This window comes from Pygocentrus nattereri, chromosome 5 (genome assembly GCF_015220715.1).
Source record: "Pygocentrus nattereri isolate fPygNat1 chromosome 5, fPygNat1.pri, whole genome shotgun sequence".
In the NCBI taxonomy this organism is placed as follows: Eukaryota; Metazoa; Chordata; class Actinopteri; order Characiformes; family Serrasalmidae; genus Pygocentrus; species Pygocentrus nattereri.
Window position 1 is genome coordinate 37,077,429 of NC_051215.1, and position 27,437 is coordinate 37,104,865.

General features: G+C 38.8%; 1 protein-coding gene across 4 annotated transcripts; it reads right to left on the reverse strand.

Moving 5' to 3' along the window:
• On the reverse strand, positions 1 to 27,103 carry golga7bb (golgin A7 family, member Bb). Of its 4 annotated transcripts, none has more exons than XM_017724213.2 (6): positions 26,905 to 27,103; positions 11,089 to 11,214; positions 8,749 to 8,901; positions 5,107 to 5,208; positions 2,383 to 2,482; positions 1 to 813 (listed from the first exon to the last, which is right to left on the reverse strand). In XM_017724213.2, exons 1-6 carry the CDS (start codon positions 27,052 to 27,054, stop codon positions 794 to 796), a joined length of 651 nt encoding a protein of 216 aa, XP_017579702.2. In that variant the 5' UTR covers positions 27,055 to 27,103; the 3' UTR covers positions 1 to 793. The 4 variants fall into 4 exon arrangements, with proteins under 4 accessions (XP_017579702.2, XP_017579721.1, XP_017579693.2 ...); XM_017724232.2 differs by having other exon boundaries at positions 2,383 to 2,486; positions 26,905 to 27,102; XM_017724204.2 differs by having other exon boundaries at positions 1 to 2,482.
• Positions 27,104 to 27,437: the final 334 nt, after the last annotated feature.

The following is a 27,437-nucleotide window of genomic DNA, read 5'->3' on the forward strand; positions in this document are numbered from 1 at the left end:
TATGGTACCATATGTCGTTTTAATGTATGTTAAATTTTTGTGTCATGTTTTTGTAGGAAATGTTTTTTAAATATGTGCCAGAGGGGCACCAATGTCCATGGTGAGAGTCAATGTCAGCCAACCATAAGCCAATCCAAAACATACAATGTCACAGCCTTGTCTAATCCATTATAGCTGTCTTACATCAACGATAACACAAATAAAACTGGCATTAGCCTTCATTTGTCCATTTTTACTAAATTCAATAATTCAAGTTAGCATTTGCTTCTTTGCTTTTCTTACAATAAATTACAGTTAAAAAAGTTTACTAAACTGTGCATGCTAAAAACTCTCACCTACCCTTATACATTGTATAAATCTGAAATATCCCTGTATGTCTATATACACTGTACCCATATGTCCATGACCACACTCTCATTTTATACATGCATACATGAACACACAATCTTTATATTTAACTCAAGGGCCTTTCATAACTGAACACCAATACAGAGGTTTCACTTGGAAACTGACGTTCTACTTTTTGGCTACACAAAAACAGAACAAATCTCATGCATCTATAGTGCAAGTCATGTACAATTTACAGACGGCTCTCTGGCTGTCAGGATTTTCCAGTTGGTCAGCACCAGGTTGGGTATCCCCACAGCGATGAAACATGAAGGCAGTAGGCACAAGGAGGTGCACACTAGAGCAGTACTGATCTGATGGCCAGCTCAGAGACCAGCACTGGCTTACTGAGGAGTCTTGGGGGGATAAAAAAGGCAACCAACCATAGGAAAGATCAGAAGGGGTTTTAGGATAGCCAGGTGAAAACTGAAAGTAAGAAAGAAAAGAAACAAATGAAGCAATATATAAAGAAAATAGTATGCCATCGACTTTATCTACTTAAACTTAAGTAACTCAAAATAAGGCAAAAATTATGAATTTTCCATACATATCTGCAAAAAGGGCGCTTACTGTGCTTAAATAACTTTCTGCTACATGAACATGGATTACAGAATTCGCAGCACCAACTGCACATGTTCAGACTATAACGCGCTCCTTGTAAGCAGTATATATATGGATCAACATTCTTTTTCAAATAATAATAATAATATAAAAGTATGAGATATATTGAAATAGAAGAATGAAGAATGTGAAAAGGGACACAAAAAGAACTGTTTCCATAGAACTGAATGAAAAGACCTCTGATGCAAAGATTTCTTACATTTCCATTTGCTTTGAATCTAATCAGTCTCTCTTTCAAATCTGAGTAAACAACTGCTATTCATACTACAAATCATAGCAGTGCTGTTTGTTCCAGGTTACTTTGAACTCCCATGTTGTGGCTGCAGTGCCCAGAGTGCCACTAAATTAATGAAGATCAAAGGGCAGGCAAAGAAAACTGGAATCATATCACAATCTGTTCTCATTCTGTGACATAAACCCGTCATATTCCACATAGAGGGAGTGAAAGGGTTTTTTCCCTCTATAGACTAAGCTTGAGTGTGGATTTGGATGTACAGCCTTGAGGCTATCATTAATACAAAATTTACCAACTGCATCAGAATGTACATAACACATGATGACTTCAAAGCTGTTCCTATTGTAGAACCCATATAAAATAGCTGTTGATTTAAGCTCCTCTAAATGTACTTTATCTGATGTTCATTTGGAAGCCTGACCTTGCTCCGCCTCTCTGTTCCCCTCATCAACTGTGCAGCTTTGTGTACAAGCAGAAATGATGATTAGCTTTCATCTCAGAGAGACAAAAGGCCCCAGAAGGGCTGAAGCTTGCTTGCTTTCCCAATGAGGTGAGACGCTGGGAGAGCTCTGTCTAGCTGGGCATGCTGCCCACACCACAAAACACTGAGCCACTGAGCCACAGGTGAATGGTGGAGCTGGCTGGGTGAACGGAAGCCTCAAGCTCTGCACAGGTCAGGACTGGCAGTGAACTGCATCAGTGCCTCTAAAAAAGACCTGGTAGGTAGGCTACTATCCAGTATCAACCCAGCTGCCAAATGCAAAACTATTTCTCAAAATGGACAGGAATAGATGGATAGCTAAACTAACCTTAGGAAAATATCTTGATTAAAGCATCTTCGTAATGGTAACTATATGGACGGCAAAAAAACAAAACATTTTTAACTTGATTGCTGGTAAACGTAGCACAGAGACCAAGTTTGTGGCTAATGGAAATGCAGAGGATTGGATAATATGAAGGGACAGGGTTAAGGAAGGTTAAGTGTGAGTTTATGCTCTTTGCTTTTGCGATGGTTGGCACAGCAGAGAGACAGAGGAAGAGGAAGAAGTGACATTTACTTCCTCTTCATTTAGAATCTGGTGCTCTCATGTTTCAACATGCGGATCTTGGGGAGCCCCCTGGCCTCCCGATACCCGTACCCCTGGTGCTGCTCCTCCAGTCACCGAGCACTGCTGCTGGACGTAGAACTACCACTGGAGCTGGAGCCACTAGAGCTGCGGTCTTCAAAGATGGAGATTTCTATCTACACCATTGTAGTCAAGGGTTATAACAAAGCACAAACACATGAAGCTGTTATGATCAATTTGAGCTCTAATATTTCTGTAAAGAATGTCCATAGTGTATAACAAAATATATTTCTTCACATCGGGTAAGGTCATTAATATGAGATGTGCAGTGGTGTACAAAAGTCAGATTCATTCATTTATTTTATTTTCATTTAGAACAACCATCAGATTATTAATTTTTCAGGATATATTTCTGAGGATAAGATTAGATATAAGAAAATCCTTTTACATTAGGAAGGGTAAAGTAAAAAATATGTGAGAAAACAGAAGTTTCCAAAACTGAAAGAAAACATTAAAAGGTATAGAGAGAATGGGACTCTTAACAAATGTGCAAGACATGGTAGACCACCTAAACTGTCAACATGAGATAAACCATGCTTAATTTATTCATCTTTTAGAGAGAGGAGAAAATCTATCTTTTTTCAAATCTGAAAAAAAAAAATCACAGGTGTTTTTGTCCATGCTTCCACTGTGAGAAGACAGCTCAATGCTATGGCTCTGAATGTGTAGCTGTTAAAGCAGTAAGATGTAATATTTTTTCTAAAATTTAGATAACACTACTGAGTATGGAGAAAAAAAAACACATTAAAATATTTTGTGCATGTGCTGCTGCAAGTCACCCTGTAAAGCCTAGAATTATTTAAAAGGCACAGGCACCATTAGAAGAAGTATCCTCAGAAGACACGTCCTTCACCAGGTTTTGTCTGAGTTTTCTTTAAATATTCTTTCAGTGCACTCACAAAAATCAGATTTATCCACTTGCGGTGTCCAAAACATAACCAGTGTTCTTCTGAAGAATGTTCTTCAGCAAGTTGCATGCAATTACATATTTCCACCAGAGAGATCTCCAAATCCTACATAGTGTTGCTTTAAGAAGCCATTACTGAGGAAAGAACATAGACAAAAAAAATTACAAACCGAACAAAGAAGCTAACTGGTGTTTTCAGAACAATTGGCCATGAAAGAGTACATGCTGGCAGTGTTTGGGATTATGTAGATCCAACCAACCAAACTGAAATTTGAAGATGTGGAAAATATCTCTTGAAAAGAATGGAAGCTGTGATAAAAGATGGGCACATTAAATATGATTTTTGTATTTTGTAGTTGTTGAGGCTTCTGTGTAATTATCTGTTAAATACGTTTTTTCCCTAATGTTGAATGAATACCTAATTGTACTTAATGACTATTTTGATTGGAAATGTAATAAATGAAGGGTGGTCTCTGGTTTGCGCATAGCTGTATTATGAATATTCATAAAATATTCATAATGCATTTATATTCATTCTCCAATGGTTGTGTATCATTCATATCCCTATCTACCTACTATACAGTCTTGCCTGAGAAGTGAAGCATGTTCTTTCTGCACAGTGACTTGACATTGATGTCTCTGTTGGAATGCCCAAGGCCCTGTGAAAGATTTTTGGTGGTCAGTGTGGAAAGATTACTGCTGGCCCACTGCAGCAGAGGTGACAGCACCCATGAGAACTTGCATGAGCTGCTGCGGTCTTGCCACAGGCAAATGGAATCGTTGAAAGGCACAAGGACATCACTGCCAGGCAAACTTGATGGTCTACTGGAGATATTGTCATTTCCCAAAAGAAAACACCACAAATTGTGGAGCTTTAAAGAAATATTCCTGGATGGCAATTAAAGCATTCTGATTAGAGCACCGTACCTGGAAACCAGATAAAAACTAGGTCAGGTATGTAGGAATACATTTGCATATTTAACGGTGAAGGACACACCCAAATCAAGGTCCAGTCATCCCTTGGGTTATAGTGAGGGCATATTACAGCAGAAGACCTAGTTCATTTATTCATTTGCTTATGGTTCATTATAAATGGCTATGTCACTCATGACATTCTGTTTGCTGCTGAAGTTTTTTCATGTTTTCACCAATTTTGATGTTCTAGTCAGAAGCTTGTCCACACTAGTCACTATATATATTTGTGATGAATCATGAATTAATCAACAGGTTTGCTGAGCCAAGGGATCATGCCTTTGCTCCTTCCTTAAACAACCCCAATTTATAATCTCCTACAGAGTGCTTATTTTGTGCAATTAATGTAAATGTGTTGGCTTCAATGAAAAGAAAGTTCAATAACTGCTTCCTTTCACCTGCCACCTCAAGCTTCATGTTGTTATTGTGGTCCCAAGACCATCTCCTGACCAGACTGGATTTAAATCTATAGGTGCCACCAAAAGATTTGTTAATTTTAACTGAAGAACAAAAGGGAAACAAATTATTCTCTTGGTGGTCTTTGATTTATCACAGGTTAATGTGTGAAACAACATGATCTCCCATCAGTGTTCAATATGTTGGTAAAATAAACATAAAATGCAACATGAAACATTACAAAATGAAATATTAAAGTGCCATAAAAGAAACACTTGCTGTTTCTTTAAGAAATTTTCAATGGATGGTTCATTTTTGTAAACGTGTGAGTTTGAAGAACCTTTTAAGTTTAAAGAATCCCTATGCAATGTAAAGATTCAATACCAATCAAAGGTCAGCCCTACAAAATGAAAAAACCCATTTCCCCAGAATGTCAGCCTGCATTATGTTATAAAGGATACCACTCTCATTCCTCTCTCAATGGGGTCTGTAATGAGTAGGCCCCGAGGGGCGTAGATCTTCTCATTCTGCTCCTGAATGTATGTGGAGATCTTCTTCAGGACCTATATGGGAGTTAGAGAAGACAGAGATAACTTGGGTTCATTAAATCACATGGAAAAGAAAACATGAAAACATCACTATAGAAGACCATTTACCAGACTCATATGGTTTCCATGGAGTGCTTGAGCTCAACCATTAGACATACAAACTACACTAAATTTCCAAACTTTCATTTTTTCTCAGACCCATAGTCTAAACCAAGGAGAATTCCATCATGTAATTATATATTATTTTAACTCCCATAACATTTCATTGTAATAAATATCTGTTTAGAACTTACAGAACCTCTATTATAACCTCTGCTAAGAGGCACAGCCTTTTTTGTAGTAGATTATAAGGACCATTTACAACTTCAGTAAAACCTGATGAGAGGAGTTTATTTAGATTTCTTTAGCATATGATTTTAGATTGTGAAAGTAGGCATCACATCAGGTGCTTGCCTGCTGCTTCACAGCCTCAGTGGGGTGAAACTGTGCGGTACTTCTCTGTTTGCCTTTCCACTCTACATAACCAGCTGTGAAGAGCAGCAAGATGATTCGAAGAAGGTGCAAAGAAAAGACACTTTGATCTGGTCTGAGTTCAGTGACCATGAACAAACCTTGCAATGATTTATGATATAATAGCTGTTCTTAAAAGCTTATTCAGCAAGGATTTTCTGCCATGCCTTTTAAAGTGTTCATCATGCTCCCTCATGCTTTCTGTCAACTACGGTTTCACAGTGAACACAGTAGTGTGCTTCCAAAACGTCTGGGGATTCCAAGGCCCCCTTCCCACAGACTTAACGCTTTTTGGTAATAATGATGTATTTAAACCCAAGACATTAATTGAGATAGTAAGGAGCTAAATATGTATAAAATCATCGTTTATAGGATCATTTCTACTGGGAGTTGGCACCCAAAGTTTAACTCATAGCTTAACTTCAAGTTGTGATAGATCTTTTTAAAAAAAATTTTCAAGTGTTGTTGAAAGACTTTAGAGATTAATTATTTAATTCTTAAACAAATACTCATTATTCAAAAAATGCTGCCACATATTTTCATGTCACTACAGATATACATAGAGGGTCAGTCTGTAAGGAAAGCATTATTTTAGCCACACCCCTGCATTCTAGAGCAGGATGTGAGACTGCATCCCTGTCCTTCATGTCCACATAGTCTATAGTTTTGAATTGCTTGTCCAAAAAAGCCCAAAAATCAATGTATAACCTTAAGAATTATAACTACTAAAACACATTTCTGCAATTATGTGAATTTTTTTTGTGATTTAATGTAAAATATTATGATTTTTTGAATTTTTTGAATCTAATGTTTTTGAATTAGACTCAAAAATAGCTAAAATTGTCAGTATCGACAATAACAGTCTACATTTAGTAAAGTTTCTGTAGTGTTATGATTGTTCTGGTAGTGACAGAAATGGAATGTTCAATCATTTGTTTTAATTTATTAAATATGATTATAGAGAGAGGGTCAAGTGGGTTAAAAGTCCAAAATGTGTTTTCATGTTTTGTATCTCTTAATCACTGAATTCAAGTGATTCATTCAGTCACATTCCACAGGTGTATAACATCACCATGTCTCACCATCGCCATGCAGTCTGCCTTTACGAACATTTGTGAAAGAATGTGTCGTTCTAAAGAGCTCACTGAAATTGAGCGTGGTACTATAATAGGATGCCACTGTTGCAACAAGTCAGTTTGCAAAATGTCCCCTCCTAGATATTCCATGTGGTAATATAGAAAAGTGGAAGCCTTTAGGAACCAAGGCAACTCAGCCACGAGAGACAGATCACATAAAGTTACAGAGCAGGGTCGCAAAGTGCTGAGGTGACTCAATAACTGCAAAGATCCATACTTCCTCTGGCATTAACATCAGCATGAAAACGGCATGACAGGAGCTTCATGGCATGGGTTTCAATGGCAGAGCAATTGAATGCTGACCTCATATTACCAAACAGAATACCAAGTGCCGGAGGGAGAGGTGTAAAGCATGGCATCACTGCATTCTGGAGCAGTGGAAGCATATTCTGTGGAGTGATGGATCCTGCTTCTCTGGCAGTCTAATAGAGGAGTCTGGGTTTGGCAAATGCCATGAGAACATTACCTACCTGACTGTATTATGCTAACTGTAACGTTTGGTGGAGGAGGGATAATACTATGGGGTTGTTTTTTAGGGGTTCACCTAGGCCCCTTAAGGGAAATCTAACGTGTCAACAGACCAAAACATTTTAGTCAATTTCATACTCCCAACATTGTGGGAACAGTTTGGGGATGACAACATAACTGTGCACCAGTGCACAAAGCAAGGTCCACAAAGACATGGATGAGTGAGTTTGCTGTGACAGAACTTCACTGGCCTGCACAGAGCACTGACCTCAACACCTTTGGGAGGAGCTAGAATGGAGATTGTGAGCCAAGCCCTCTTGTCCAGCATCAGTGTCTGACCTTAGAAATGGTCTTCCAGATGAATGGGTAAACATTTCCACACACATGCTTCAAAATCTTGTAGAAAGCTTTTATATTGTTAAAAAATAAACCTTGTATGTCTTTAATACATTGATAAAGAAAACACAATTATTTGTATTTTAACATTCTGAAAAACTAGAAAAAATGTTTGATGGACAGTTTGTATGGTTTAATATTCTCCCATGATCATGAACAATAACAGTAATACGCAATAATGTTTGGGGGTACAATAAAAAGAGGTCAGTGTGTTCTTTGATTTATGGACTTTGGACTCAACTCCAAAGACACTGCAACCTCTCATTCTTTTCCTTCACTGCCTTGACGTGTGTAATCACTTGTCTTTGATGAGGAAGATGCTTATCTGGGTAGCTTTAGGCATGTGTGCACCCATCCATGTCCATTCATGTGTGGCCTTCTGTCAGCTGGAGCAGAAAACAAAAATATTCTTCATGGGTGGGGGTAGTTTCTCATCATTCATTTCAGATGGGGTTCATTTCTCAGGCTTGGATAAATAATGTTCTGCATAGGTTCATGAGATCTGGTGTGCAAAATCTGACCAAAAGAAAGCATGTCCACTTTTGAAAAGCTTAAGCATGTGAAATGAGGGGAAAGGAGGAAGAACACAGGTTCGGCAAGGACCTTATGTTTATTTGATGTCCGCTCCATCTGAACAATTGGCAGGTAAAGCATGCCTACCGGCAAACAGGTGCAAGCACTTCAGCACGTAGTGGTCACAAAGCAAGCTTATACTGAAATGGAGTCATTGGTAAGCATGGCAGATCCTTGCATATCAAATCTTATCAGAATGTCTTTAGACTTACATTCACAAGCACTTTACATCTGCTGTTCTGAATGCATCTGTCACACCTGAATGAGGCAGCATGTCAAAACTGAGCTCAAACTTCACTAATGCTTGAAGGCCTCAGGTGACCCAGCCTGAACAGTTTTCTCTTATCATCAAAGCTGGTGAGGCTTCGTGTAAGGATTTCTGAGGCCTATGTCTCAACACAAAGAGATAAGGGGACTGCTTGATAACTGCAGATTGTGATCTAAATAGGTTACAGGAAGTACATCTGAATACCTTTTCATAGCGTGTCTCCATGCAGAGGAAGATGATGTAAGCTGAGGCACAGGCCAGACAGCCCTCCAGGTAAGAATGTCCACCAATCTTCTCCGCTTCTGCATAGTAGTTATTAAGTGTCTTTATAGTGTCCTCAAACAGTGTCCGCTCGATCTGTCAACACAAGCAAACACTGTTAAATTGTCAGCTCCTGCCACTGTACTCCATCTCCAGTCCAAAAATACCAGTGCTCCCGATTTAGAAATGTTTTTACTGTTCATATCAAAAAATCTCAGTTAATAAATTATTACAGTTAAAAAATCTGAATGAAAAAATATGATAACTTTCTGCTGATGTTTTGAAAAAGCACCATTATGTATGCCAAAACACTAATTTTACAAACAGAAAACCACTGTAGAACTTCATTAGTAAATGTCTCCTCTAAAGTACTGCACTCTCTTAAATCTCTTTTGCATAATACACTGACACACTGCATTTCCCTCATTCAAATCATGAATAAATATGAATAAAATATAATACATCAACACAATGTTGTGCCTTTAGTGTACATTCTGCTGGCATCACTTGTGCCATTCATGGGTAAATGATGTATACATTTAAATCAAGTTTGTTCAATGCAATTGTGGTTTTAAATCTATTGCTTGTCTAGGGGGCACTTACTTCCACTATCATACAGCACTGAGCACATGTTTCATTATAGCCATTAAGTAAACGTTTCCAGAACATAACACAGAAACCTCACAAACTATTTTTTTTTTAAAGCATTTATTTTTTTAATTAGTGTGTACGCCCTTTACTTTTATTACAGCTTCCACTCTTTTCGGGATACTTGCTTTCAGTTTTTCAAAGAAATCTGCAGGGATATTTTTCACGCCCTCAAAATTCACTCCTTAAAGTTAGTTGCATTTTCTGCATCAGCAGAAATTCAGCTAATTCCATAATACATGGAATGTTGTTGAAGACTGGATTCTTTTCCTTTTCTCAGTAATGGCGCATTGACAGCTACACATCCTTTCAGACCTGTAGGGTTGAGCCTTCTCACATTGGAAGGATAGACAGAAACGCCTGTGTTTTCAGATCTGAAGAGTGGAGCTTGATCTCCTCTTATCTCTCAAAGCTTTCAGTATTGTTTATCTGATGGTGAGAGTTTTGGTGGTCTTACACAATTGTTAGGTGTCACATTTACTCTTTATATTTCAATATAAAGTTGTTGTTTTTTCATTTATTTCTTGTTGACTTTCCCCTTTTTACGCAAGTTGATTATTGTGTATTTAATCACCTCAGATATATCACCTTTAGCCATCTTAGATGCACATGAGAAGTACATTTGCAAGACAGCCAAGGTTTGGGTGGTTGCTTAAATGGCCAGGGGCTGCTGGCGGGTTTCATTAGACACTTCTATAACTTAAAAATAGCTAAACTAGTTTTTATTGAAGTCCCTGTAGTGCCTGCATAATAAGCCTGGGTGTGTAATAAGCCTGGGAATTTAAGGTGTTAATACTACATATGATAACATGAGAGTAAAGCCACTGAATCCTTTGGGAACAGTTTTTCTTGGGCAAACACAGCTGTAATATGTACGCTTTAAGACTAGAAGGACAAAACAGTTAAAGTGACAGAAGGTACACAAAAGTAAAGAGCAGACAAAATTATTATTTGATTTGATTTTATACTAAGTGTTGGGGGCCTTTGTTTAATTTTCTGTTAAATATATGTTTCCTTCTTGTTTCTGACATTGAAAAAAATAATAATTGTAAAGAGTGGTCTCTGACTTTTGCTCTTTACTGTGTATTATTTAATCCCATAGTTACCACATGTCTTGCCAATACTACTCAACATGTTCCATAGGTACCCAGGTACTAATTCCTTAGAATATTTTACATCTGAGACATTCAGACTAAAACACACATTTCTTTGAGGGCTACACGTTTCTGAGTGCTAACAGCCTTGTCAAAGTAAATAATGTGATACATAACTCACCAACCCCCACATCTGTAGGTACACTCTTCTTTGATTTGCTATATTGATAATATAAAGATTCTTTGAAGATTAATTTAACAGATTCACAGATGAGCACAGTTTAACCATCCAAAAAACTATTTAAGCATTCAGATGGTTCTTTGAGTAGTCATGGTCCTATATATAACCATTGCCTTTACTAAAGAAGCCTTGAAGAACTTTTTTTAAGCGTAGGCCCATGTGTTTGCCTTTTATATCTGTCATTCTCTTTCTGCCTACATTGTAGAGGAGCCATAGATAATTCTAACCTGGCCTGTCAGACAGTGGCTGTGGTTAGTTAATAGACTCATGAAGCCTCAGTCATCTCCAAAAGCCACTCACCCTGCTGTCCAGCTCAGCAGGAAATTTGGTCTGGAACTTGCAGACAGTGCCCTCGCTGTAGTCCCTCTGAATGAACACCTTGGTGGCCAACGAGGCAGTATGCCTTAGATCCTGAAGGTTATGAAACTAACAAACAGGGATTATACTGTCAGAAACAGCAATACATTGCACATGGATACAAACACACACAAAAAACATACACTCAAAGTGTAAAATGATGTATTTCTCTGTAGACGTGTGAATTTGCTCACCATAGAAAAATATCCCAACGGCATGCATCATTTCAAATAAACTTGTGTAGCACCACTGAAAACCACAATACAAACGATAGAACTTCTCTATCTTGTAAAGAGTTTCTTTTCATTATTCAACACTTTTAGGATCATCTGAGTTAATAAGATTATTTAAATATGTGTACATTTGAACAAAATTTTTTCTCCAATACGTAAATTTGTACATTTAAAGAAATGCCAAAAGCACTTATTGAGTTGTTACAGAGCTATGTATGCAAAAACAATCTTCACAAGTTTTGGAACTAGAAAGATTTCTATTTAAAGAATCAGTAACATTTATGGGAAAGTAAAGTAATCTAATCCATCTGCTGGGATTCCATTTGAGCTTATGCAGCCATTTACCACAATGTGCTTTTTACTCTTTCGGTCTAACAGACAGAACAGGTGGCGGCCAAACGGAAATAGTTCAATACTGAATTACTCTAACAACAGAGGCTGTAGGCAAGTGATCCATTTCACAAATTCCTGCTTCAAATAACATTACAGTTTTGAATAATTACATGAATTAGTTACAAGTTCTCTCTGGACTCTTGGGTATGTGCTATGGTATATCATGTCACCCAACACTGAGCGGCTTCCATATACACTATACGGAAAGAGGTGTTGGGACACCTATGCAGTATACCTAGAGAAGCTTTTATGACATCCCATTCCAAATCCACAAGCATTGATAAGTTTATCTCCACTTTGCAGCTATAACAGCTTCCAATCGTCTGGAAAGTTTTCTACAACATTTTAGTTTGTGTCTGTGGGAATATTGTCCATTCATTCAGAAGAGCTTTTTTAAGGTGTTTGATGGGGTTGATGTCAGGGCTTTGTGCAGGCCAGGCAAGATTTTCGACACCAAACTCACCCAACCATGCCTTTATGAACGGAATTCCCACAAAGTTGAAAGCATATAATTATCCAAAATGTCTTGGTCTGCTGAAACATTAAGATTTCCCTACACTGGAACTAAAGGGCCCAAGCCAACCCCTGATAAACAACTCCATAGCATTATGCCTCCTCCACCAAACTTTACACAATGGAGTCATGCAGGTAATGTTCTCCTGGTATTCACCAAACTCAGATTCATCCATCAGACTACCAGATAGATAAACGTGATTCATCATTCAGAAGAACACATTTCCACTGCCCTAGAGTCTAGTGAGGGCATGTTTTACACCCTTTCCCATCCCCCACACTTGGCATAGTGCATTTTCATCTTCAGCTTGTGTGTAGCTACTCAGCCATGGAAACTCTTTTCATGAAACAAGAATCAATTTGGAACTCTTTAGTGAGTTATTCAATGGAGGATAGGTGCTGTGTGCTTTGCATTTGCTGGTCCCATTCTGTGATTTTGTTGTTCCTAAATGCTTACATTTCACCATAATAGCACTTACAGTTGACAGGGACAGATCTAACAGGAGAAAAACCTCAAAAACTAATAATAATAATAATTCTTTATTTTAATATAGCACTTTATCAAGTACCCAAAGACGCTTACAATTCAGAGTACATAAATAACACACAACACAGACAACAAGAGCACAGTAATACATACAAAAAGACAAGGCAGTATATGGGCAGGCCCAATGAAGGAGCATAACAAACTGAGGGCAGGTTATGAGTATGTTGAGGCAAGCCAGTTTACATAAGAACAGTAATGCTGTACAGTGGCAGGGACATTGAATGTTGAGGGAGGTTATAGGCAAGTGGGAAAAGATATGATTTCAGGTTGGATTTGAATATGGAGAGTGAATTGGATTGTTTTACCAGTAGTGGAAGAGAGTTCCAGAGTTGAGGGGCAAAAAAAATGACTTGTGGCAGAAGTGGCATCTTTTAAATTCACTAAAGTGGTATGTTTAAAGTCATTGAGCTCATCAACATGACTTATTCTATTGCCAGTGTTTGTCTATCGAGACTGCAAAGCTATGCACAATTTATACTCCTGTTAGCATTGGGAGTGGCTGAAACACCTGAACTCAATAATTAGGAGGGGTGTCCCAGTACCTTTGTAATGAATAACAGCACTGTGTTACAAAGCCATTGTTGGTGGTTTGCAATTACAGCTTCATTATGTCTACAGTAAAAAAGTGATTTGGTTTTTAAAGCATTGCTCTTGGCAAGCTTTTTCAATTTCCCAAGGTTGCAAAGGTCCCTCTGATGGACTGTTGTTTTGTTGAAATATTCTCCCCAGATTCAATTTCTTGGCCAATAAAAATTCACTTTAAAAATGTCCCAGGACATATAATATGTCCCTCCTGGGAGCTGCATTCATGTTTCTTTCAATGATGTGCACTGCCCCACTATTGTTTGCAGAGAAGCAGCTCCATATCATCATCAATGATTTCATTGTAGGGTGCAAGACTGGAGGTGAGTGTGATACAGTTCATTGATTATTGTTCTGTGTGTAACTGTTGTTCTTTCTGTTTTCAGGTCATCCTGCAGTTCTTTTCAAGTTGTGAAATCTTCCATGGTATACCTGTCTGAAGACAATTAGTTTCTTTTACAATTAGTATCTCTTTGCTATAGCTCCATAGCTTTTTATATTTAAATGTTGTTTAACAATATTATCACTGAGAACATGAGAAAGCTTGTTCAGATCAGTAGCCTCAAAGTTTTATTACACACTTCTATAGCCTAGCAATAGCTTAGCCAATTTGCGTCCATGTAGTTATTGAATAATAAGCCTTTGTATGTAACATGCCTGAGATTTTAAGGAGTTAAAATAGCCATTTTCTTATCATTTTATAGTTTATTACTATGGCCAATTGCAACTAAAAATGTTACTTAACCATTTAACCGCTCTGTGAATTTCAGTTGATGACATACCCCTGACTTTCCAGAGCCCTACCATCTTGCAATAATGCTATGAATTGTTTCATGGGTCAGCTGAGAGCTCATCAAAAGTTTGGCCATAAGCCCTGATTCTCACCCTGTACTCTATTTCCCCTCTAGTCCAGGAAGCCTAATAAACCCTATAAGCACATAAGTCTTTTATTAGCTCACCACATCAGAGGAAACTCACAGACAGCGATACAGCAAAGATTCATTTTCTGAAGACATGACCTCATTAGGGTAATTGCCGCCCAGAGATTGGACACTAAATAAAGGATCCTACTGATAATGTTTTGCAGCTTAACTTCTTCTTCTTCTTTCAGCTGCTCCCTTTAGGGGTTGCCACAGCGGATCATCTGCCTCCATCTTGCCCTATCCATTGCCTCCTCTACTTTCACACCAACCATCTCCATGTCGACCTTAACTACATCCATAAACCTTCTCTGAGGTCTACCTCTTCTCCTTCTACCCGGTTTTGTAGCTTAACTAACTGTGGTTATTACATCCATCCATCCATTGTCTAAGCCACTGTTGCGGGTGGGGGGGTGCTGGAGCCTATCTCAGCAGTCTTCGGGCGGAAGGCAGGATACACCCTGGACAGGTCGCCAGTCCATCGCAGGGCGGTTATTACATTATATTGCTAAAAGTATTCACTCACCAATCCAAATAATTGAATTCAGGTGTTCCAGTCACTTCCATGGCCACAGATGTATAAAACCAAGCACCTAGGCATGCAGACTGCTTCTACAAACATTAGTGAAAGAATGGGTTGCTCTCAGGACCTCAGTGAATTCCAGCATGGTACTGTGATCGGACGCCACCTGTGCAACAAGTCCAGTCATGAAATTTCCTCAGTACTAAATATTCCACAGTCAACTGTCAGTGGTATTATAACAAAGTGGAAGTGATTGGGAATGATAGCAACTCGGCCACAAAGTGGTAGGCCATGTAAAATGACAGAGCAGGGTCAACGGATGCTGAGGTGCATTGTGCGCAGAGGTAGCTGTGAAAGTAACTTTCTGCAGAGTCAATCGCTACAGACCTCCCAACTTCATGTGGCTTTCAGATTAACTCAAGAATAGCATAGAGAGCTTCATGGAATGGATTTCCATGGCCGAGAAGCTGCATCCAAGCCTTATATCACCAAGGGCAATGCAAAGCGTCAAATGCAGTGGTGTAAAGCACCGGCAATGGACTCTAGAGCAGTGGAGACATGTTCTCTGGAGTCATGAATCATGCTTCTCCATCTGGCAACTCGATGGACGACTCTGGGTTTGGCAGTTGCCAAGAGAACAATACTTGTCTGACTGCACTATGCCAATTATAAAGTTTGGTGGAGGGGGGATTATGGTGTGGGGTTGTTTTTTAGGAGTTGAGCTTAGCCCTTAGTTCCAGTGAAACAAACTCTTAATGCTTCAGCAGACCAAGAGATTTTAGACAATTTCATGATCCCAACCTTGTGGCAAAGATTGTGGATGGCCCCTTCCTGTTCCAACATGACTGCGCACGAGGGTACAAAGCAAGGTCCATAAAGACATGGATGAGCGAGTTTGGTGTGGAAGAACTTGACTGGCCTGCACAGAGTCCTGACCTTAACCCGATAGAACACTTTTGGAATGAATTAGAGTGGAGACTGTGAGCCAGACCTACTTGACCTACACATCAGTGTCTGGTGTCACAAATGTGCTTCTGGAAGAATGGTAAAAAAATTCCATAAACACACTCCTAAACCTTGTGGAAAGCCTTCTCAGAAGAGTTGAAGCTGTTATAGCTGCAAAGTGTGGGCTGACATCATATTAAACCCTGTGGATTAAGGATGGGGTATCACTCAAATGTGAATTTCTTTTGCATATATGAACACCAAATATTAATAATAATTCATGGAGAATTTTATTTATCTAATAGTTTACAGCTATATGCATTAAGGCTAGAGACTGAAGCATGAAATGGTCATTAGTCATTTTGGCTGTAGGCTTAACTTTGTGTGGCACTAGAGGAACTAGAAGGACAGTCAAAGTCAGGTTACAAAATTTCTAATTAAGGGGTATGAAGTTTAATTTGTCTGCACTGTTGATTTTAGAATTAGAATTTACAACCATTTGTTACTGTGTTTTTGCACATTGTGAAATTAGACCTCTACATTTAACCCATCCGTGCAGTGAAACACCCACATACATGCACGCTAGTGAACACACACACTAGGGGGCAGTGAGTACACTTGCCCGGAGCAGTGGACAGCCCTATTCATGGCACCCGGGGAGCAATTGGGGGTTAGGTGCCTTGCTCAAGGGCACTTCAGTAATAGACTGTCATCCAAGGGGATCAAACAGGCAGCCTTCCGGTCACAGGGCTGGTTCCCTAACCTCCAGCCCACGACTGCTATGAGAAACATCAAAGCAAATGAGACATAATTAATTAGACCCACACTTCCATCAGCAGAGGCGATCCTCAGGAGATTTGTGTTCTAACATAATGTACGGAGTTAGGGCACTGATATATTGCACTACCAGTTATATAATCTTGTAAGGCTGGAGTTCAGATAAAAGTGTCTGTAATTCAGCAGGTGTCGTGTGCTTGAAGACCACCCACTCACAGAGCAGTTAGAACTGAATCAAAGATATCAAAGTTGAATGGTCTGAGTCCTCATTCAAGCCAGATTGGATACAATGGAACAACACTCAGGTTTGTGGGTATTATCGATCTTTAGGATTTCCCCTCAGTGCTGATGTATCCTCGGTAGAATTACTATACAATAGTTCAGACCTGTCCAGCTGAAATTTTAGAAGACACTGAGAGTGGTCCGGCATGTTGCCAGCACTGAAGTAGTTTTTTTAGTAGCCAGGAAGCACTGCAGAGGCACATGAGGAAGAGTGACGGGCAATGGCAGACACTCTCAAGTATTCAGGGCGCTCAAGTATTCATTTCTCTTCAGTCATAAATGTGAAACATCAACTGATTTTACACAGATGCAGTAAGTGATGCTGCACTTTTACTGGTGTCTGGTTTCCTCGCACACAGTCAGGAAAATGGCAATGGCCTCCCAGTGCACAGTAAGAAACTGCACTGGTGCCAGAGTCTGAACTCGTTTTCTCACAGCTTTACTCTTATTTCAGTTTATCAGTGTTTGGCATCTCTGTTTGGAAGAGTGGAGCATGCTGATCAACTAAGATGGACAGTTGTTTTCCTGTTCTGCTTGGCTAAGGGGAGAGATGAATTGACAGAGATCATTTGACTTGCATATTACTTCAAAATCCATGAATTCATGAAAAACAATAGATAATGTGTGTAAATGTGTGATATGTGATCTGGCATATTTTGAACTGTAGCACAATTTTTATGCAATTACATGATCTTGCCCAGTCACTTAGTTGCTTTATTTCTGGGCAAACGTTTTTGTTGCATTATTTATGTCTCAAAAATCTGAGTACTGACTTTATTGTTCAAGTTTCTTTGCTTATATATCACGCACATAGTTCATGATTAGTATATCTCATGTAGAGTTGTATGAAAAAGTTTGGGAACTCCCAAATTACATGTTTTGTTTATTTTTCCCATTTTTATGAATTCAAAAGAAGTAAACAAAACTTCTGCAACAGGCTATTTTTAAAAATAGCCTTTTTATATAAAAACACATGCAAGTACTTTCATTCCGAAAAATGTCAATGTCTGCAAAAAACATCTAGATAGTAACTCATTGGGAGATCACATGGCTCTCCACCTATTGCCATCTACCACTAAACATTAATTCCAGCCCTCCTCCTCATCTTAATTCTAGTTGTCACATCTGTTTGTCATTTCATTAGTTAGATATTATTTAAGCCCAGGCTTTAGTTTAGTTCATTGCAAAATATTGCCAACTCCTTCTGTTGCATACTGAGCTTTCTTTGTCTGAAAAGCCTTTTCTGTGCATGATCTGTTTTTTGTGTTTTGACCTGCCTTTTTGTGTTTGCTCTTTTTGGTTGAACTGCTGTGTAATATTTGCTCTCTTGGTTTTCGATCTTGGACTGGTTTTTGGTCGATCTCTGGATGTCCCTCTTATTTTGGTTACGCTGCTCTTTGGTACTGACCCTAGCCTGTTATGACTATGCTCTTTGTAATACTACCAAACTGTCAAAGAAACATAAACCATGTCTTTTTATCTGTGGGTGTCTGATCTGTGCTGACTTTGTAACAGCCAGAGGCATTTTGGAAACAAGGGATATGGACTGAAAGTAACAATGGAACTTACACTCACCACAATCACAAAAAAGTATGTTTGGATAAAAAGGAGCATCATCTGATGAAGAGAACACCTTGCCAACTCTTAAGTATGGGCAGATTATTATGCTTTAGAGTTGTGTGGCAGCCAGTGGCACAGGCAACACTGCAGATGTATATGGATTAATGGATTCCACTAAATATCATCAAATTCTGGAACTAGTCAGTCAGGAAATTGGAGCTGACAAGCATCTGGCCTCTACAACAGCGCAATGTGTGCCTGTGAGTAGATCTTAAACTGTTCATACAAGATGCTCAAATAAAATAACAAAACTAGAAGTCTTCTGAAGGAAGAGTGGGTGAAAATTGCAAAACAAGAATAGAAAGACACCTACCTGGCTACAAAAAGCTCTGAAGGAGCTAATTTACAAGCTCTGAAGGAGATGCTTCTAAATATTGAGTTAATATATCTTTTGCATATGCCACAATAACTATTTCTATGTTTTTTTTTTCTTTTCACTTTAAAAATTAACAAGATGTGTAATTTGGGTGATTGTGCCCAAACTCTTGCATCCAACTGCACACCACACAAAGACATTGTAAGATGACTCTATCCAAGTAATAGATCTATAAGGCATCATATTCCAAAGTTATATTCATGGATGGTCACCTGTTCCAAACATATTCCAACCTTATACTTATGGATGTGGATAAACAAGTCCATTTTTCTGTATAAGTTCAAGTAGGGCCAAACTACTTATGCCAGTCTGAGAACACAGATGTCCTAAATGTCATAATATTTACCATATTCTTGTTTATTAAGTACTAGGAAGGGATTGAAACCCTATGTTTGATTTCCATGAGATTTTCTTGCCTTTAAAGGATTTTGTCTAGCACCTGTTTACAAAATAAACAAGTTAAGGTCATATCAGGGTTATAAAATAATTCAATTTATGAGGATAACTTAAATATATGTTGATTAAATAGTCTACTTGAACCACTTACTCCCTAGGCTTATTGGTCAGTTGTTAAGACTTGTTAAGAGTACTACAATACTTATTATTGTGAGCCCACATGTGGTCAATTAGTGTTTAAAGGTTTGAGAAACCATTATCTATGAAGTCCACAGTGTAATAAAAATGTAATGGTGCTGAAAGAAACTAGTAAAAAAGTTCCAGTAAAAGGCATCTGTCACTTTAAGCAGAATAAAAGAGAGAAGAAAAGAAAAATGTACTATAAAAGAATCTGTGAGCATAATCTGCATGTGAGACCTGTCATTTGGGAACCATATGAATGCTGCTGCTTTTTAAAGGCCGGCAGAATCTGCCCAAGCCGAGGAACCACACATGGCCACCCAGTCACATTTAACAAACGAGTTACAGCTTATTTTAGCTGTGACTGATTGTGAAAGCCATTATATACTGTAGTGGGACTGTTTTGTGTCTCATACCATGGCCTTATTCTTTGCCTCTCACTCTCCCTTCAAGGGCCATACTTGCCTGACCAATTCTGTCTCTCTCAGTTTCACTTGTTTATGATTAACTGGAAATCAGCATGACGGCATTCCCCAGTTTTGTCATTTTGATTTGAAAAAGACCCAGAGAAAGAATATATGTATGGTGACTATTCAGGTTTTTTCTGCACAAGAGTACCACAGAAGGAAAACTGCTTCCACAATAAAGGCAGTGCAATAATACTGGGCCCTGACTATCCGGACCGCAGCAGTTCTTGCCTCCCGGGTCTGGCAAGAGGTTCCACAGCATCAAAATGCTGATCACAACATTTAAAAACAGCTTTTCCCCCAAGCAGAACACATTAAAAACACATCATAAGGACTACTAATGCATGTTTATAAGTTTACAGAAGTATAGTCACACACCGCATTCAGCCTCTATACAGTTTCACTTCATTTTACTGCTTCTGTTATGCATGTATCAGTTGTATTATTTAGATAGTTCTATACTCTGTTTTATACTATAAGCTGCCAGTTTATTAGGTAAACCTACCTTCTATGCACACTCACTGGCCACATTATCAGACATTATCATAGCTACCATATAGATTTGTTGGTATATGATTACTGATTATAGCCCATCTATTACTACACATTTTGGTGACTGCCCAGTGCATCACTGGCAAAGGGTCATCACAGGACTATCACTGACTAGATATTATTTTGGTTGTGGACCATTCTCAGCACAGCAGAGACACCAAAGTTTCAGTGGCATATCAATGTGTGTTGTGTTGGTACATGTATCAAGTACAAAAGCATTGATGGAATTGTTAAACACCTTAACACTAAAATGACTAAAGCTACTGGGTTGAGAATAGTCACTGCTGGGTTGAGAATAGTCCACTGACCAGAAATGTCCAGTAGTACTGAAGTACTGTAGTCAGAAACTGACCACAGATGAAAGGATAGAGTATGACAAACAAAATTATGCATGCACAAAGATGAGCTATAGTTTCTAACTCCAGGATTATCAAACAAACATCTGACCCATGAGCAAGTTTACCCCAACCCCAACACATGCTCCAATCCTTTTTTTCACTTCTATTAAGATTAAAATATTATAAAAATATAAAACACCCACACTGATCACTTGTTCAGTCGCTATCAGAGATAGAAATGTAAGCGTAAAAAAAATTCTTGCTTTGTCTAATATAGAAGTGTCTTTTATTCACAAGATAACATCATTCTTCAACAATTCTCTGCATTAGTTGTCCTCATTTTGACCACTGAAAAGGCAAAGCAAATTTTCATTTCTCTATGCAATTTGCACTATTATGTTAGCGTCAAGCTGACATATTTGCATCTCTACCTTAGACTGCTTGTAAGAAACAGTCAAGTAAAATGTTCTTAATTAAATTAATGGCATTTAGCAGATGCCCTTATCCAGAGTGACTTACAAAATTGCTTTGTTGTCCAGTCAGAAAAATACAAATAGGTTAAAGTCAGAAGCACCCTTGAGCTAAGATGCTGCCAGAAACAAAAGCCAGTGCTGACATCTAGGAAGAAAGATACAAAATAATAAAATGCATTTCAAGAAGTATTTAGATTAAGTGCTTGATAAAAAAAATTCAGTTTTCATTTCAAGACTGTGAGGAACTTGTTAGGACAGCCAAATTGAAGTTCACTCCACCACCTGGATTTCAGGACAGACAAGAAGCTTGAGGGATCAGTTCTGACCATTGCCATAAAGGAGGAAAGGGCTGGTCCATTTTTGGCTTTATAGGCAAGCAGGAGGGTTTTAAATCTGATGTGAGAAGCCAGTGAACGGAACACACCAGTGGAGTGATATGATTGAATTTAGGAAGATTGAAGACAATCACATCTCAGAGGAACTGACATGGCCCGAACCACACGGGTGATAAAAAAGGCAAAACAGTGCCTCTTCTAACTCAGACGGCTGAAGAGGTTTGGCATAACCCCCTGCATCCTCAAAACGTTCTACACATGCATGATGGAGAGCATTCTAACAGGCTCCATCACCAGGAGGATTCTAAAGGACTCCACCTACCCAAGCCACCATCTGTTCTCACAGCTGCCGAGCGGGAGGAGGTACAGAAACATAAAGTCCAGAACCAGCCAGTTCCGAGACAGTTTCTTCCCCCGGGCCATCAGGCTGCTGAACAGCCAGTAGTGCTGGTATATCGGCCTGTCACTGCACCTCTGAGTCATCATCTCCAGGGACAATCTACACTTTGTCCACATCTTATCAGACTCATTCTAATCCTCTGCACCTTCAATCTATCAAGTCTGTACTTACACATATAGATTGGCATCTTGTACATCTCATATCCATATCTTGTATAATCTGGAAGATTTCTATATCAGAATGCTATCCTGTGTACCTGCATCTCATTTATCATCTACCTCAGACTGACTGCACACACGGAATGTGTACAACAGTATATTTCATAGTTTTATTTCATAACTTTACTGTACAACTGTACATTGTAATAGTGCAATGCTAGTGTATATTGTGTATATTCAAAGTCAATATATATATTTTTTTTTCATTTTTTTTTTCATCTTAGATATTTATATTTTTTTGTATTAAAATTCTATAAGGGGAAGATTTTCACCAGTGTAGATGTGATGTGACAATAAACGTGATCTGATTTGATTTGATTTGATTTGATTTGACAAGCTGTGCTGCTGCACTCTGGATCAATTGCAAGGGCTTGATAGGCCGCATAGGAAGAGCAGCCAGAAGTTATTTGTAGTAGTCAAGCCTTGAGATGACAAGTGACTGAACAAGCACCTGGATGACCTCCCATATGAGAGAAAGGGTTGAAATCCTTTGGATTTGTAGAATAGAAAATGATCACACTAAGACTTCTTGCATCTCCTGACGGAATGTTCAAATAGTTCTCAAATGAGATGGAAAGACCAAGACTTTTGCGAGCTCTCCTTTTGATCTTGTAGACTTGCAGTGAATTTTTTAGGAAAGTGTCATGAAATCAGTGCAACTCAAATAAAAAACAATGTTCTCTAAATAAAGGTTCTGAAAATGCTGAAAAATCTGAAAAACTGCAGCTTGCAAGAGGCATTAAAGTAACATTATTCTTTATTTCTTATGATGTAATTTTACGGTGAACCTTTGAGTAAATTTAGTAGCCTACCTTATTATGGGTTCATGCCAGTTTCTTCCCTTTCAGTGAGATGCTACTACTTCTTTATGTATCATTAAGGGTATAAGGACAGTTTAGTAACTTTCTTTCACCTTTATTAGCCTTTTTTATGTATGAATTTCTAATAAAGTAGTGAACAAATACATTTCAGAAGTGTTCAAAACACTCAGCATGATCCACCACCCAAATATTATCTGGTCAGTGGAGGTCCTTCGGTGGTCCCAACAGCTGGGATACAGCCAGTAACTGTATGCCTTTAACATGCAATTATAGTAGATACACCTGATAAAGTAGCTTGGTAGAAGGTAATATACATTAAGTCAATATCAAGGACCACTATGTCCTGTTTTGTAGTATTCAATGGAATCATTTATACCTACAAATCTTTTATATATCATTAGGTAATTAAATATAGCAGACAAGCTAGTGAGCTGCTGCTTCTTTTTTCTTTTTGATTTTATATATCATTAGGTAATTAAATATAGCAGACAAGCTAGTGAGCTGCTGCTTCTTTTTTCTTTTTGATTTTTGCATTTAACTATTAAAACTTGATCCATACTTTTTGTAAATTATCACATATATTATGAATTACAATCCTTCAGTCACCAAAGCTTGCCTCATTTTCAGCTGATTAGCCCATCAACCATCTGATGCTTTTCTTTTCAATGTCTGTTTTGCACCATGGGACTGAAGACAGTAATCTCATTGGCCTTTTTTCAGCTTATCTCTGTTCTTGCTAAGTCACATTAAAAACTATTTAAAAGCTTCTTAGTCTCAGTTCCTCTGTGTTTTTTGATTATACAAACTACAGAACAAAGAACATATGTTTAACTGCCACTACTTGTTTCAACATCACGCATGACAACCACCTTTGCTTGTCTTTTCTCTAAGCATTAGCACTCCCTCTTCCACTGCAGATGGTTTTAGAACAAACTAACACACAAATCCTTCCAGTGTCATAATGTACTGGTAAAATCTGAAGCTAGAGACATTTCATGCACTTATCAACTTCTTTTATAATGAGCCTCTCATCCTTTATTTTTCATTGTCACATATATATTTCCATGGATATTCAAAAGCAGCTCTAAATATATTTTGTACGCTTTGGGTAAATTAACCTAGAACAATCCTGCAAAAGGCTAAGTGAAAAATCCCAGTGAGAGTCCTGCTAAAAATTACATGTATAATTAATTAGATGTTGGCATGCAACCAGAGATGGCTGTGTGTGTGTGTGTGTGTGTGTGTGTGTGTGTGTGTGTGCCTGTGCGTGTGCCTGTGTATGCACTACTAGCAGCTCCTTAGCCTGGAAATACAACAAATCAATAGGGCAACCTCAACAAACCCTGCTGTTTCTCCTGCATGAATGGATGGCTCAAGAGGTCCATCCAAAAAAACATGCATCCTCAAATGCAGTCTGATGTAGCAATACTGAGCAAATACAGCATAAGGCATTGCGTGATTGAAGGCCCTCATTGTACTGTACTGAATGAATCAACACTAAGACAGAGGGAGTGAACCTAATACAGCAGCTAGCTAAGAGGTAAAGGCATTAAAAGTGAAAGAATCTGGATGGTATATTCTATGGGAGATAGGAGATCTTCTAAGTGGAGTTGCAAGACAGAGAGCACAGGGAGAGCATTACACTGAATGTTAGATTAGCCAGTGGACCAGAGGAGAATATCATTTGGAGCATACAAATGATTCACTATGCTCTAATGATAATGAGATGCTGCACAGCAGAATGAGAGAGGAAAAAGGTAGAGTTGCCTTGAACAGAATGTAGGACAACAAGACCACAACAAGCCTAGAGCAATAGAATGACTCTAATATTCATGACAGTTTACTGAAAATGTGAACATATTCCAACAAATTTTGACTTGCTTTAGTTTAGAGTGACCTTTCCCAAGTGAGAATTCGCTGACATGTTAATTAGGCCTGACACATTATGAAAGTGGCATTACATTTAGATAAGATCTCGAGAAAATAGGAATAATAAACAGCATCAGCCATCAACAATATTTTAGGATGTTTCAAGACACTTTCATACACTTTGACGTGTTCTTTTTTTTAGGCATGTCTTTTGAAGACATGTCTTAAGACAACATAGTTAGGACTTAATGATCAGCTATTGTATTTTGTATTGAACATGGTGGAGGTGGGCTGCTGTGCAGTCAATAGCCTAAAAATAAACCATTCGCTGTTTGGAACTGCCCAGCGATAACTTTGGTATAAAGAACTATTGAATATTGTTTGGAAAGACAGATTTCAATGGGGACCTTAGTTAGACGCTACTTAAAGGGGACGATTCTGCATAATTCAAATGTTGAAATGTAAAAAATGTCATTCATAGTGGTTTGAAACACACTGACAGTGCTGAGGACCAGAGGAGGGTGGGTTCCTCTTCTGAGTCTTGGTTCCTCTCAAGGTTTCTTCTTCCTGCTCTTAGGGAGTTTTTCCTTGCCACAATCACCACTGGCTTGCTCATGGGGGCTTGAGCCCTGATTTTTTCCATAAAGCTGCTTTGTGACAACACCTGTTGTAAAAAGCGCTATATAAATAAACTTTGACTGTTTTGACTTGAGGACAGAAATCATGGTTTGCATTGTCTACAACACAAATATACCCATTCAATTTACTATCCAAAACCACTGGTACACCTATGACCTTTATGTGTTATGCTGATAATAATAACAAACATATTGTTAAAAAAACCTTTTTTTTAGTTTTCTTCCACAAACGTTTCTGCTATGAATGTTAAAAAAAACCTACCTAGTTTAACCCTTTAAAATCCTAAATTTACATACTGAGGCTTATTATTTAGTAACAACAGAGACATCAGTGCAATCTGGCTGAGGGTTACGAAAACATGTAATAAAACGTAAACTGGCCATTTAAGGGGTTAAAGCAAAACATTATCTCAAATCTATCATAAAACGTGGCAGTGTGTTTGCAACCAGCTTTCATAGGCATCAAAGGCTTCAGGCGTCCGATTCCTATCATCTCTGAGCTTCTCCAGAACAGAGCATTTCACATCAAACCACTCTAAATGACCTTGTTTATCTAACATCTTAACGGCGGAATCGTGCAGAAATTTAGAAAAAATGGTGGAATTCCCCTTTAACAGCCATGTCACAGCGCGTGTACACCATTCATTTGTTCATTTTGTTAAAAGGTTTGAATAAAACCTCGCCTGGCCCTCTCATGTTTGCTGTGTACCCGCAGGAGCTCACCTGTGGGTATGTTCACCGTCTTTGGCTTCAGTGCTTCAGTCAGAGCTGTCAGCAGCTACAGCAACAACACGCGCTGTCTGCCTGAACACAACACCGTAGCTGAACTACTGAAGTTAAAAGGATAAGCTAGCAGAGGGGTCGCAGTTAGCAAAACTAAGGAGTGCTACTGACTGGGTTAGGACACAGTGAACCCAGAAGGGAGCAGACGGAGTGCGAAGTGGAAGCCCCTGTCCAGGGTGCTGAACAGCCCCCCCACACCCCCCTTGCCAACCTCAGTTAATCCAGCCTGTTTGTGTATTCCGTGGTAACACTGTGGTAACAGCGCGTGTTTAACCTCAGTCATTTACTGCCTGAGAGAAAAATGACAGACACGTTGTGGTCCAGCACATATAGACTGCCTTATTCTCCTCAGAGCCTTACATCCCGTTATCGCGGTAATCACGGCATACTTAGCACACCAGGGAAAGTCGCGTTGATTAAATCTACAGGGTGCAGTGCGTACAGCAGCCTAGCACTTTTTCCAGGAACTCAGAGGAGGAAAACCGTTTTTTCCCTACGCTTCCTGTAGCCCCTCTATCGCCAGAAATCTCGGAAGGAGCTCAGAGGAGTGCGTGTGATTAATGGTAAATGGTTCTTACCTCTGTCGCCATGTTGCCATGAGACGGTGGCGGATCTGTCCCGGTGCTGAAACCGTTTCCACTCGTGGGACAATAGCACAGAGGTTGGCGCGAGGTTGGGACGAGCTGAGTGGTGAGGGTGGAGGCAGCCGCGAGCACAGCTTTAACCATCGCGGAGGAGTGGGGGTGGCTGCCTGCTTCACACCAGCTTCAATTAATTTTGGCGAAAGCAGAATAGCTCATCTTCAGAAATTATAGGGGGGAGTTCAGCGCCTCAGACAAGTGTCCTGGGGGGATTGGTGATTAGTGGTTAAAGCTCTAGGGGAACAATGTATTGTGGGTGTTCCTTAAGAAACCTGAGAACAATAGCAATACTACAGGATGTTCTACAGGATGTTATATCCTATAAGCGGTTAACATTTACGTTAGGATATTACATAAGTGTTACAGATTACTAAAACCCACCATGAAATTATTACAGATTGTTGTAGAAGTATTGGTAACACTTTTTAAGTGGCCATTACAACACCCTTATTAAGGTGTATCAAGCCAGA

Bases quoted from the DNA above. Each gene is read 5' to 3' on its own strand.
- golga7bb (XM_017724204.2), bottom strand. From the start codon at position 27,054: ATGGTTAAAGCTGTGCTCGCGGCTGCCTCCACCCTCACCACTCAGCTC. The intron at 11,215-26,904 runs GTAAGAACCATT...CCTGTTTGTTAG, and splicing joins ATGGCAACATGGCGACAGAG to TTTCATAACCTTCAGGATCT. The intron at 8,902-11,088 runs GTGAGTGGCTTT...TTGTGTTGACAG, and splicing joins CTGCTGAGCTGGACAGCAGG to ATCGAGCGGACACTGTTTGA.